A 14,716-nucleotide genomic window follows, 5' to 3' on the forward strand; every position below is an offset into this window, starting at 1 on the left:
CAATTGCTCTTAAATACAAGTAAAACTAAATGCATGCTCTTCAACCGATCGCTACCTGCACCTACCCGCCTGTCCAACATCACTACTCTGGACGGCTCGGACTTAGAATACGTGGACAACTACAAATACTTAGGTGTCTGGTTAGACTGTAAACTCTCCTTCCAGATCCATATCAAACATCTCCAATCCAAAGTTAAATCTAGAATTGGCTTCCTATTTCGCAACAAAGCATCCTTCACTCATGCTGCCAAACATACCCTTGTAAAACTGACCATCCTACCAATCCTCGACTTTGGCGATGTCATTTACAAAATAGCCTCCAATACCCTACTCAACAAATTGGATGCAGTCTATCACAGTGAAATCCGTTTTGTCACCAAAGCCCCATATACTACCCACCATTGCGACCTGTACGCTCTCGTTGGCTGGCCCTCGCTTCATACTCGTCGCCAAACCCACTGGCTCCATGTCATCTACAAGACCCTGCTAGGTAAAGTCCCCCCTTATCTCAGCTCGCTGGTCACCATAGCATCTCCCACCTGTAGCACACGCTCCAGCAGGTATATCTCTCTAGTCACCCCCAAAACCAATTCTTTCTTTGGCCGCCTCTCCTTCCAGTTCTCTGCTGCCATTGACTGGAACGAACTACAAAAATCTCTGAAACTGGAAACACTTATCTCCCTCACTAGCTTTAAGCACCAACTGTCAGAGCAGCTCACAGATTACTGCACCTGTACATAGCCCACCTATAATTTAGCCCAAACAACTACCTCTTTCCCAACTGTATTTAATTTTAATTTATGTATTTTGCTCCTTTGCACCCCATTATTTTTATTTCTACTTTGCACATTCTTCCATTGCAAAACTACCATTCCAGTGTTTTACTTGCTATATTGTATTTACTTTGCCACCATGGCCTTTTTTGCCTTTACCTCCCTTCTCACCTAATTTGCTCACATTGTATATAGACTTGTTTATACTGTATTATTGACTGTATGTTTGTTTTACTCCATGTGTAACTCTGTGTCGTTGTATCTGTCGAACTGCTTTGCTTTATCTTGGCCAGGTCACAATTGTAAATGAGAACTTGTTCTCAACTTGCCTACCTGGTTAAATAAAGGTAAAATAAAAATAAATAAAATGGTGAGAGAGTGAGTGAGAGAGTGAGAGAGAGAGAGTGAGGAGCGAGAAAGGGGGAGAGAAGGAGAGCGACTGACACAGAGAGACAGAGCGACAGACACAGAGCGACAGACACAGAGCGACAGACACAGAGCGACAGACACAGAGCGACAGACACAGAGCGACAGACACAGAGCGACAGACACAGAGCGACAGACACAGAGCGACAGACACAGAGCGACAGACACAGAGCGACAGACACAGAGCGACAGACACAGAGCGACAGACACAGAGCGACAGAAACAGAGCGACAGACACAGAGCGACAGACACAGACACAGAGAGAACACCACTTAATGGAAAGAAAGAGGAAGAGTGTGAGAGAGAGCTCCCATAGGTCATAGCCCTGCTGCAGCTCTCCTTGGCTCCGCCTATAATTTGATCTCCTGCCCCCTCAGGAACCGTGACCTCAGCTGTGTGGACCGTAAGTCAGACACACACAGTGTTTCATGTGCATCAGTGGTATGTACGCCTACTGTACACAGGTCAGTGAATACATACGGTTGATGTTTGACTATGAAGATGTTCACACGCCTCTGAACAAATAGATGAGAGCGAGGTTCAAATTGACGCACTGCACATGTGAACCACATATCAGTCAACACACACGCACATACCACAGACCACAGATAGATATGCACATGTGCACCACATATCAGTCAACACACACGCACATACCACAGACCACAGATAGATATGCACATGTGCACCACATATCAGTCAACACACACGCACATACCACAGACCACAGATAGATATGCACATGTGCATGTCTACGCACAATACAGCTATACTCCAGTTCTTCACTTAAAACGGGAAATTACCAACAAAAAAAGGTCAGCACACACAATGCACGCCTACACACTAAACATATGTACTGTACATATTTATGCACAGAGATGCCATATGCTCAAATTCTTCACTTCAAAAAGGGGAAATAGTCAACTTGGAATGCTGTGTCTGCAGAGGGAGGGCTGAGCTGTCAGTGCAAATTCTCTGGGAGCTGTTCTGTGGTCAAAATGGAAGCAACCACGTAGAGGAAGGGGGGGCGGGGGGGGGTGACCGCACTGTAGACTGCTCTCTTCCCTCCTCTTTCTCTGATGTCTTTAAAACCACCTCGCGGGTCAAGAGAATCCAAGTGCAACATTGCCTGGCGTAACCGTGGGATAACCTGGTAGTTCTCAAAGAAAGCACCCTTCATGAGGTAACAAGAAGACAGCCTTGAGGGAAAGAGTGTGGTCAACCATTCAGTCAACGGCTGCTAGGCAGTCAAGACTGCATCCGCTTCCATTCGCTACAGGTGCGACATAAATGGCATCCTATTCCCTATATTGTGTACTACTTTTGGCCATAGCCCACAGAGCATAGGGTGCCATTTGGGACGTATCCTACGTCTATTGAAAACCAGTCTAGCTACTAAATGAAACCTTGAAGCAAATTGCTGACACTTAAAGAACTCCAACTAACCCAGGGTCTAATACCTTCAAATTGCAGTCAAGAAGTTTGACAATAAAAAGAGCCACAACCATTGAGCTATAAAACTTGATGTCTCTGCTATTATTTGGTGATATGAGATACCAGTATTACTGAATATTCAGCGTAGTGTCTATTACGGACATAATGGCACCAAAGCATGGAGCTATCCAAGACACATGGGTTAATTCCCAAATGGCATCCTATTCCCTATGTAGTTCACTACTTTTGACCAGAGACATAGGGGTGCTGGTCAACAGTAGTGGACTAAAATAGGTAATAGGGTGTCATTTGTTACGCAGCCATGGCCTTGGCATGGTGTGTTAGTAATTGGTTACAGGCCCTTGTTGCAGACCTCAAGTCATTTGTGAGAGGAATGAAGAGGAGAGAAGAACGGGAGTTGGGAGAATAGTTCGAGTCTAGACCATGAGCCAGGTTCAACCCACAGGGTTTCATCCTTAGATTGTCCTGTAGAGGAGCATTGGCTACTCAACACATTATTATTGTCTCTCCCCCGTCCCCTTTCGTCCCATCTGCTTTTGCTGACTCTGTGTGTGTGTGTGTGTGTGTTTTATGCATCCCTATGCCTGTTGCTTGTGTTCTCTAGCCCAGTGCCAGGTTGTAGCTTCAGCCCCACAGTGAGTGGTGGTGAGTGGAGGGGTAGGACATCCTCTTTGTGCTCCTGCTCTGAAGTCTCCTGGTGGCAGTTAAGAAGATCCTTCTTCCTGCTCCCCCTGTTTCCAGGCCTGATTAAGAGGTCCCTAGAGGGGACAGGTGCTTCGAAGTTTCCAAGAGAGCCTGTTTGGGGGAGGGGGGATGCACTCAAGGTCAAGCGGGTGAGAGAGGGAGGGGATTGGCAGGGGAAGTGAGGCATTTTAGCTTTTGGGACGAGAGAGAACGAGAGAATAATTTTGGCTCGTGCTTTGCGAAAGAGGGTCTGGACAATGCACTGACTGTAGAGCTGCCACATAGACACACAAACACACAATGCAGCTGTGGTGTCTTGAGGGGTAGGTGAGGGAGTGTGTCAAACAGTGGGATACACACACTCAATACACTCCAGAGAATAACTGCTGGACAACTGTTGAGCTACAGGTCAAGGAAATTATGTGGGCGGATGGAAGAGACAATTGTGAGCCAGTAGATGGAGTCCTGATATGTGTTCAGACAGTGTATGTGTGTGTATATATATATATGCAAATACACCCAGGGTGCCCACACAGACACTTTCATCCCTGTTAAATAAAACTGCAGACGTGAAAGGAAGGAGTATTATTATTTTTAAACCTTTATTTAAATAGCCAAGTCAGTTAAGAACAAATTCTTATTTTCAATGTCGGCCTTGGGTTAACTGCCTTGTTCAGGGGCAGAACGACAGACCTTGTCAGCTCGGGGATTTGATCTTGCAACCTTCCGGTTACAAGTCCAACGCTCTAACCACTAGGCTACCTGTCGCCTTGAAAAATGAAACAACTAGCCACCACCTGGGTGTTTAAAACTATTCTGTTAGTAATGCATACACGTCTAGAAAACTGCAGGCCCTTGACAGAATCTTTACATGCTCCGAGACAGACTGAAGACACTTAACCATTTCCTTGGATTGGGTACTATAGTTTTCCAAGACAGTGGGTACTATAGTTTTCCAAGACAGTGGGTACCAAAGCGTCTGCAGTCAAAGGAGTCTTTGTGAAACCTGATTCCCAAAGCGATACCTCCGAGTCTCGGTGGACAAGATGACTTCTATAAGTGGTCGAAAGAAAAGGAGGGTAGTCTAGAGGAAGTGGTGAAGTCCCAGACAAACAAACAGAGTGTGTGTGTGTGTGTGTGTGTGAGAGAGACCATAACTCACCAGTGTCCAGTAGGTGGTATGAAGTACATGCAGCAGTGAACCCGTGAGTCTGGGATCCTCTTCTTCCTGTCGATGTTGATCTCCTCCTGCAGGTACTGCTCATACTGGTCGTTGATGAACTTCATGATTGGCTGCCAGCTGTTGGGGGGGGCACATGGAAAATGGAGTTCACAGACAGGCGACGACACAGTCATACACTCTGCGGTAGGGATAATAAAAAATAATAAAAAACAACTCACCAGTTCTCGTTGTTGATGTGGTCCCCAAAGCCGGGAGTGTCGATTACCGTTAGTTTCATCCTCACGCCCTTCTCTTCGATGTCTAGACAGAGACACAGGAGATATCCATGACATGTATTATGTATACTGCATACCATACATATTACACAAATACATATTATAATGTATACTGCATACCACAGATCCGTTTGTATGTATGTGTGTGTGTGTTACCGTGACTGATGGACTTGATCTCGATGGTCTTGGGGATCCTCTCCTCGGGGGTGGACACCACCGACTTCCTGCTGACCTTAGACTTGAACAGGGTGTTCATCAGGGTCGACTTCCCCAGACCACTCTGACCTGTTAAAGACCAACACGGGGTGAACTATAGGTCTGGACACACACAATAACAGAGGGGCTTATCTTCAACCATGAGGCTCTTCTAACCTGTCGTGAATGTACAATAGCTTTCCTGACTCCGAACAGAGACCCTACACACAAGTCATGTGACAGACCGAGCTAGAAAAAGTGTGTGTCCTCATGCACTCACTGACTATGACAACAGCCTGGCAGCTGTCGGGCCAACCCAGCCTGGCAGCTGTCGGGCCAACCCAGCCTGCTATCTGTCGGGCCAACCCAGCCTGCTATCTGTCGGGCCAACCCAGCCTGCTATCTGTCGGGCCAACCCAGCCTGCTATCTGTCGGGCCAACCCAGCCTGGCCAACCCAGCCTGCTATCTGTCGCCTGGCCCAACCCAGCCTGCTATCTGTCGGGCCAACCCAGCCTGCTATCTGTCGGGCCACAGAGGACAGATGGACCAGCCACACACACTCCTCACCAAGACCCTGAAAAGGACTGGCCACCACTCAGAACCTGGTTCCTCTCTAGGTTTCTTCCTAGGTTCCTGCCTTTCTAGGGAGTTGTTCCTAGCCACAGTGCTTCTACATCTGCATTGCTTGCTGTTGGGGGTTTTAGTCTGTTTCTGTACAGCACTTTGTGACATCTGCTGATGTAAGAAGAGCTTTATAGATACATTTGATTGATTCCTCTACCTCCCCATAGGCATCCATTAGCATCGGCAGCACAGCTGTGCCAGCTTAATTAGCCTTTATGCATAGGGGACACTGCTGCGGTCTAAGGGGCTTTAGGGCTGGGATTAGGGTAATACATCTCACAGAGGGGCCTTCAGAGATTGGAGTCTGATTACATCTCCACTGACCTTTCTGACAATGCCTTTAGAGAGGGACAGAGAGCACTGCTGCTGTGTCAAACTCTGTCCCGGGACTCCTTATGGGTGCACGTTTAGGTTCTTGCCCTAGCACATCACAGCCGATTGAAAAAAATCTAAGTTTGATGATGAGTTGGCCATTTGAATCAGCTGTGTAGTGCCAGGGCAAAAAAAACCAGAGGGGGCCTCGGGACCGAGTTTAGGAAAGACGGTCATAGAGGATAGCCGAAACGGCCACTTCAAAACCAAATCAGAGTTAGGCACTTGTACAGTAGTAAAACGACTTCACATCGAGTTTGACCCCGGATACTGTAGGTCACTGAATCAACTATACCCCTGTAAAAAGGACAACCTTATAAAATGTCTTCTTTAACTTAATCATCAGGACTTGATGGACAGATCCTATATGTACAGATAGGGATGCATCAACAACAACCCTCTATTCTAACCTGGCCTTTATCATGCGAGTCATGTCTCTCACACCAATAGCGACTATAACATGTAAGCGCACAATTGCACAACATAACCTGGGCTCATGAACACAACTATCATTCACTACAAGCCTGCCTTTCTCCAACGTTCCGACTCCACTTCCAGTGGGCACACGCGTCTGACGTCTCTGATGGAGCGCTGGCTTAATGCTGCCCTTTGCCGAAAACAACTATGAGGGTTGTGATGCATGTCAGTGACGGCGTGCCAACAAGAGAAAGATACAGCCTAGTCAGAGATTATGAAAGTCTGGCGGATTTTTATTTTATTGAATTGATCTTCCTACATGAGATGATGAGCAATGAGAGAAAGTAATACTTTTTGACCTTGCCCAGATACGTTTTCTTTGACTTGGTACCATGAGATGCCACCTTTATTTTAAACAAACACATTCCAATGGTTTAGGATCTCCTCAGAACCACTATGACAGCTAGTATGTATACAAAACACACTCCTGCAGGGAGTACTGTGTGCTCTACTCTACCACCATCCCCCACTGACTGCCACCAAACACAAAAAGAGACATCTAAGCTGGAAGAGAGACTAGAGGTCCTTCAACATGCTCTTTGTAGCTTTCAATCACTTCTCACCGTGGTAAAGTACAGGTAACTGCCGAAATAAAGGAAACACCAACAGTGTCTCAATAGTGTGTTGCTCCACCACGAGCCGCCAGAACAGCTTCAATGTGCCTTGGTATCGATTCTACAAGTGACTGGAACTCTATTGCAGGGATGGATGAGACACTGTTCTTCCACGAGACATTCAATAATTTGGCGTTTTGTTGATGGCGGTGGAAAATGCAGTCTCAGGCACTGCTCCAGGATCTCCCATAAGTGTTCAATAGGGTTGAGATCTGAGATCCGGTGACTCGCGAACTGTGGTGAGCTGAGGGCAGGGTAGAGTTTGCTAGAGCCTGTCAACATTAATGGGCATCATTACTCCACCATCTCTCTCTGCCGGACTACTTTCATCTATCTAGTGAAGGATGCATGCCACTATGTGTAGTGTGTACCAATCTCAGGGGCACTTGGGGTAAGGGTACCCCAATGGGGTTCCACGCTAGTTAGTCCTGGAAGATCAAGCACTCACTCCAGGCTCATTTCCAAATGACAGCGTGACTTTGAAAACATTTAAATAGAGTGTATAGAAAATAATGTGCATCTCGCTCTCTCTGGGGATGGGTGGATGTAACAGAGGAACGTGTGTGTTCATGTGTGTTTAAAACCATTCACTCACATCCATGATCTCAAAAGGGTGTGTGTTGCATGCGTGTGTTCACTGTTCAACACCACTCACCGACGATCATGATGTTGAGCTCAAAGCCCTGTTTCATGGCCTTCCTCCTCATCTGCTCCAGGATGGCATCGATGCCCACGTAGCTGAAGTCGCCAGCGGCATGTGACGCTCCCTTGGCAGGGGGTTGCGGATGTGGTGGGGCGGACATGTTGCTGTGGCTCGGATTGACCTCTGACCCTGATGATGAGAGAGAGAGATCAGTGTTCAGCATTGAACATTTTAAATAGGAGCGTTCCATGCTGACAAACATTCTGATAAATATTTTCCATCCTACTCGTCACGAATGTTCGCTGAATTCCAGCTGTACTGAACAAACTACACCGGACAAATGTAAGTTATCAGACTGATTCTACGCAACAGTTGTGGCATGTTTGAGGAATAATGGATGCTATGCTTCAGCAGTATCAACATGGATATCACAGTTAACAACTCCACCTCACACAATACGTCACTCTAACAAGAGTCCAACTGTAGCCACAGGACAAGACACTCATACACCGACACAAAACATTACATGAAGTGACTCAGAACCCCCCGTCCCCCCCGTCTAAAAGAGACAAACACAGATCCCTGTGGAATTAAACTGAGCGAGGCAGCCAACAACCTATAGAGACTTTAGCCCAATAAATTACACACAGAAAAGCAGACAACACATCCGTGTCTTATAATAACCATTCATTTTACTGTGTTGTGGTGAACAATGGTGGCAAGCTGCAGCTGTAAAGTGTTTGTAGTTCTCACAATATTTCAAACTACAAAAGAAAAAGGTACACAGACTCATGTTGTAGAATAGTAGCAGTTACAAAACTCACTCGAGTGAGTGACTGGGAGGCAGGTAGATGAAAAGTACAGTCTACGCTGACGTAGACCTAAAATAGTCCAAAGTTGCTGAAGAGAAGGTGTGACTGCCAATTGTAGCAAGGCTAACTGCCAAAGCAGTGTCTGGACGAGCCTACTAAACAGACAACAAGCTGCTTTCAACTGTCGCATGTACACACACACACACACACACACACACACACACACACACACACACACACACACACACACACACACACGTTAGCCCTGGAGGGGTGGGAGGAGATAGTTGGGTGTGATATTCCTTTGACAGCGTGCTGTGGTATCATCTACTGCTCAAGGTTTACAGACACTCCAAACCACAGACAGAGACATATCACAGCCGCCAAAGATAGCTGTGAATGAATTCAAACATGCGAGCAGAAGATCCACAGACAAACTTCAAGACGAATGCACACGCTGTTAACACGGACCACTATCAACGTGCTCCAGATACGGGGAACTGTGGCTGTCGTTTCCAGTGCTTTACATTCTAGTTGTGTGTCCATACAGTACACTCACAGTAGGAGAGAAAGTCAAACTCCCTTTTGGAGTTAGACACCGTCAGCTCTGGATGTCTGTGACACGTCATTCTAACCCCCCACCCCTGCTCCTGTAGCTGCGTGTGCATGTTGACCTGATGAATATGGATGAGTATCAACAGCCACGTCTGTCTTCACAGTGAAACCTTCACCGCAGTCTCTGGGTTTCCTGTTCATCACACTCGCATCCACATCGTCTCGCTTTAGCTGGCTGGGCCTGATGATTCAAGTGTTGCGTTTTGGTCCACCTTGCACATGGGAAGTCATTGTTATTTCCTGTCCATGTCTGATAACGGCAGTTGGGAGCGTGCCCATAAAACATGCTGCCTCAGATCGGACACTAAATTCAATGTCACGTATAGAATCTTCTCCAATGGCTTTCTACACAATACGGAACCATTTTGTGGAACCACTACAGAATGAGCTCTCTTTTATTTGGACTAGGAAGGCCCAGACTTTCCACAAGGAAGCCCTGGGAAAAGTGATGCAAATAAACTTTTAATAAACACAGTGTTCCCAACTGGTCTATCAGAGCTGAGAATTTCAGGGCCGAACCAGGACCCTCGTATGCGTGTGTGGTAGTCACTGGACATCACCTATACAGGAACCAATATACACAGGCAGTGAAAGCCAAGGCTAGCTTTTTCAAACAGAAATTTGCATCCCGTAGCACAAACTCAAAAAAAGTTCTGGGACACTGTAAAGTCCATGGAGAATAAGAGCACCTCCTCCAAGCTGCCCACTGCACTGAGGCTAGGAAACACTGTTACCACCGATAAATCCACGATAACTGAGAATTTCAATAAGCATTTTTCTACGGGTGGCCATGCTTTCCACCTGGTTGCCCCTACCCTGGTCAACAGCCCTGCACCCCCACAGCAACTCGCCCAAGCCTCCCCATTTCTCCTTCACCCAAATCCAGATAGCCGATGTTCTGAAAGAGCTGCAAAATCTGGACCACTACAAATCAGCAGGGCTAGACAATCTGGAGCCTCTCTTCCTAAAGTAATCTGCCGAAATTGTTGCAACCCCTATTACTAGCTTGTTCAACCTCTTTCGTAACGTCTGAGATCCCCAAAGATTGGAAAACCGCTGCGGTCATCCCCCTCTTCAAAGGGGGAGACACTCTAGACCCAAACTACTACAGACCTAAATCTATCCTACCCTGCCTTTCTAAGGTCTTCTAAAACCAAGTTAAACAGATCACCGACCATTTCGAATCCCACCGTACCTTCTCCACTATGCAATCTGGTTTCAGAACTGGTCATGGGTGCACCTCAGCCACGCTGAAGGTCCTAAATGATATCATAACCGTAATGGATAAGAGACATTACTGTGCAGCCGTATTCATCGACCTGGCCAAGGCTTTCGACTCCGTCAATCACCTCATTCTTATCAGCAGATTCAACAGCCTTGGTTTCTCAATTGACTGCCTCGCCTGGTTCACCAACTACCTCTCAGACAGAGTTCAGTGTGTCAAATTGGAGGGCCTGTTGTCCGGACCTCTGGCAGTCTCTATGGGGGTGTCACAGGGTTCAATTCTCAGGCCGACTCTCTTCTCTGTATACATCAATTATGTCGCTCTTGCTGCTGGTGATTCTCTGATTCACCTCAATGCCATACAACTCTCCTTCTGTGGCCTCCAACTGCAAGTAAAATTAAATGCACGCTCTTCAACCGATCGCTGCCCGCACCTGCCCGCCTGTCCAGCATCACTACTCTGGACAGTTCTGACTTAGAATATGTGGACAACTACAAATACCTAGGTATCTGGTTAGACTGTAAACTCTCCTTCCAGACTCACATTAAGCATCTCCAATCCAAAATTAAATCTAGAATCGGCTTCCTATTTTGCAACAAAGCATCCTTCACTCATGCTGCCAAACATACCCTCGTAAAACTGACCATCCTACCGATCCTCGACGATGTCATTTACAAAATAGCCTCCAACCCTTTACTCAACAAATTGGATGCAGTCTATCACAGTGCCATGCGTTTTGTCACCAAAGCCCCATATACTACCCATCAGTGCGACCTGTACGCTCTTGTTGGTTGGCCCTCGCTTCATACTCGTCGCCAAACCCACTGGCTCCATGTCATCTATAAGTCTTTGCTCGGTAAAGCCCCGCCTTATCTCAGCTCACTGTTCACCATAGCAGCACCCACCTGTAGCACTCGCTCCAGCAGGTATATTTCACTGGTCACCCCCAAAGCCAATTCCTCCTTTAGTCACCTTTCCTTCCAGTTCTCTGCTGCCAATGACTGGAACGAACTGCAAAAATCACTGAAGCTGGAGACTCATATCTCCCTTACTAGCTTTAAGCACCAGCTGTCAGAGCAGCTCACAGATCACTGCACCTGTACATAGCCCATCTGTAAACAGCCCATCTATCTACCTCATCCACATACTGTATTTATATTGCTCTTTTGCACCCCCAGTATCTCTACTTGCACATTAATCTTCGGCACATCTACCATTCCAGTGTTTAATTGCTATATTGTAATTACTTCGCCACCATGACCTATTTATTGCCTTTACCTCCCTTATCTTACCTTATTTGCACACAATGTATATAGACTGTATATAGACTGTTTATTCCTTGTGTATTCCATGTTGCTTTATCTTGGCCAGGTCGCAGTTGTAAATGAGAACCTGTTCTCAACTAGCCTACCTGGTTAAATAAAGGTGAAATTAATACAAATAATAATAATTTAAAAAAAAAACACACTTCTAAATTCTCACCCCAGAAAGAATATCTGAACGACTGTAAATCTCTGAACTGAATGTCCTTTTCTCCTCCACTAATAGTCAGATTGAAACACCACAATAGAAGAGAATGGGTAGGTGGTGCCGGTTGAGTTGGACCACACCTTCACTTGCCAGTATCTGTGTGAAGCTGCAGTCTCAACCTTCACTTTCCCAGACCCTGTGATGATAGATGGAGGCTAAGATACCACAGAGCGGCTTGGCTGAAACGTCCTGGGAACATGAACTTTATAGAAGAAAAATCCGTTCCTCTTTACCGTCATCAATCAACGCACATCACCGTCAGAGTATTGGGTTTTGTTTTTGTATTCCCTCAACCGGCAAAGCACTCAACTTCTTTATGCGCCTTCATTAAGCTCACATTAAACATTCGATCAAATGGGGAAATGTGAACCCGTTGGTTGGTTGAAACCGCATTAGTCCCTACTGTATGTAAGAGCAGATGTGCTGTTATTCCTGTTGAACAGACACAAAGTGCTAATTTGATGTTAAAGGGGGAGGGAAAGCATGACACAATGGCATGTACAGGGCCTTTGTTGATGATGTGGTTTCATGTGCCTACCTACCTGCCTGCCTGCATGCGTGCAGCATATCACCCTGCATCCCATTGCTGGTTTGCCTCTGAAGCTAAGTAGGGTTTGTCCTGGTCGGGAGACCAGATGCTGTTGGAAGTGATGTTGGAGGGCCAGTAGGAGGCACCTTTCCCTCTGGTCCCAACAAAAAGAAATATCCCAAATGCCCCATTGTCCTGTGTAGGGTGCCACCTTAAATAAATAAATAAAAGGTTAAATAAAAATAAACATTTCAGATGGGACGTTAAATGGGTGTCCTGACTCTCTGTGGTCACTAAAGATCCCATGGCACTTATCATAAGAGTAGGGGTGTTAACCCCGGTGTCCTGGCTAAGTTCCCAATCTGGCCCTCATACCATCATGACCATCTAATCATCCCTAGCTTCCAATTGGCTCATTTACACCCCCCCCCCTAATAACTATTCCCCAGGTCATTGCTATAAGTTAGATGTGTTCAGTCAACTTATCTGGTAAAATAAGGGTTAACAAAAAAATAAAAAAATAAAAAAAGAGTACAGACCCTACTGTGCAGGAAGCAGCCTCTCTAAGAGACAGGACACAAATCAGCACTAATGACATATTAAGGGTCTATAAGCCATCCCATGCCTGGGTACCACAATGCCAGCTCCCCCTGTGCCATCTGGTGGGTAACGTCTGGGTTCTCTAAGAATAGAGACCACACACACACACACACACACAGAGAGAGAGAGAGAGCTAGGAGAAAAAAAGGGTGCTGATGGCAGTGGCTTAACCGGACTGGGAATCTGTCGTCTGAATTCTCTGTTCCGGCTGGACTGGCACAACAGACGAGAACCATCAGTTTCCCTCCCCTCAACAGTGACCACTGATCAAATCTGATTGGTCACCTACACATGCTGTTGCGGGTGTAGCAAAACATTTCACCTTCCTCATAATTTATGAGCTACAAGAAAAACATTGGCGTTTGAAGATCCAATAGATGGGGCACCATCAAACTTTTATAGAAAGCCTTGCCTTCTTTTTACGAGTCAGAATAGCAGACAGGCATAAAAAACATTCTACAGAGCTCTGGTAGCCTTTGAAGCCTGCTGGGTCTCTGGCTGATTCACCTGATTAAAACTGACCAGTGAAACTATGACATTCTAAACTTAGCTCACGCTAAATTACCCTAATTTGATGTGAAGCCCTCTCCAATACACGTTGCATCCAAACTGAAGACGAAGGGCCCCTGAGCCCCCAAAAAAGCAGCTGTTGCTTATTCAAAAGAAATAAGATATTTGACCTGTAAAAACACCTAGCTGACCCCAGAATTAACCCTCAAAACACAACATCAAATTATTTCTTCCACTTTCTTAACCCTTTCCAACTGACTACCATTCAGTGTTTACCAGAACACTGAAAACAGACAACTGTTACGACTGGGGTTGAAAAAAAGGCTAACTGCCATTTCTGAATTGAGTGTGAAAAGAGATTTAAGTATTAAGGGAAAGAATGTGGAGCTTTGCAGAATGGACATAGTGGAGTTTAAAGGTTCAGTCCATCCTCATTTTCCTTGCATGCATGGATGAATGAATGGATGGATGAGACCCTAACAGCTGCTGTTTCCAGACTACACATCCAGATTTGCTCCATTGAGAACCACCTCTGTTTCATCTAAACACTGGTTCGTTACACTCATCCTAGATCAATGGGGACCATGTGGACACTCATCCTAGATCAATGGGGACCATGTGGACACTCATCCGAGATCAATTGGGACCATGTGGACACTCATCCGAGATCAATGGGGACACCCAGCACCTTGGTCAAATGAGGAGGATTCTATTTAAAAAGACATGAACGAACAAGGGTGGAAGTAAGATGTTTAGAAGTTCAATTATCTTGTGTAACGAAGCGGTTGAGATCTGAATGTTGAAAGCTAAATTATGCTACACGGTATGATCGGGACTGCATTGGTGGCGGTTATGGTATGGGATAGTACCAGTGTCTGTGTGCCACATCTAACCTCTACTGTCATGTATAATGAATGTTAATATGGGCTCATACAGAGATATGTATATCTGTGTTCTCTAGTAAGGATTGCGCACAAGCTACATTTTTCAACCCCATATGTGAGGTTTCAGGCTCTGTGGTAGATTCATGGTTTCCTGTTTGTCAGTGGAGACACAACGGAAGAGGCCTAGACGAGACAGCGAAAGAGACATCACTGAGAAATGAGTCAACTCATACGCCACCTGAAGGCTATAAAAATCAACGTGTTTAAAAAAACAAACAAGCACTGCTGA

The 14,716-nt window shown here is 45.9% G+C and overlaps 1 protein-coding gene across 3 annotated transcripts in view; it reads right to left on the minus strand.

Annotated features, from left to right (window-relative positions):
* The window catches only part of LOC112264174 (neuronal-specific septin-3), a 65,984-nt gene that overhangs the window by 12,790 nt on the left and 38,478 nt on the right, over positions 1–14,716 (minus strand). For all 3 annotated transcript variants that reach the window (XM_024440747.2, XM_024440753.2, XM_024440741.1), the window contains exons 3-6: positions 7,735–7,911; positions 4,953–5,081; positions 4,740–4,821; positions 4,501–4,638 (exon numbers count right to left, since the gene is read on the minus strand). In XM_024440747.2, the coding sequence (XP_024296515.1) occupies positions 4,501–4,638; positions 4,740–4,821; positions 4,953–5,081; positions 7,735–7,911 (526 nt within the window). The remainder of the gene's footprint in view (positions 1–4,500; positions 4,639–4,739; positions 4,822–4,952; positions 5,082–7,734; positions 7,912–14,716) is intronic.

This window comes from Oncorhynchus tshawytscha, linkage group LG02 (genome assembly GCF_018296145.1).
Source record: "Oncorhynchus tshawytscha isolate Ot180627B linkage group LG02, Otsh_v2.0, whole genome shotgun sequence".
Taxonomy (NCBI): Eukaryota; Metazoa; Chordata; class Actinopteri; order Salmoniformes; family Salmonidae; genus Oncorhynchus; species Oncorhynchus tshawytscha.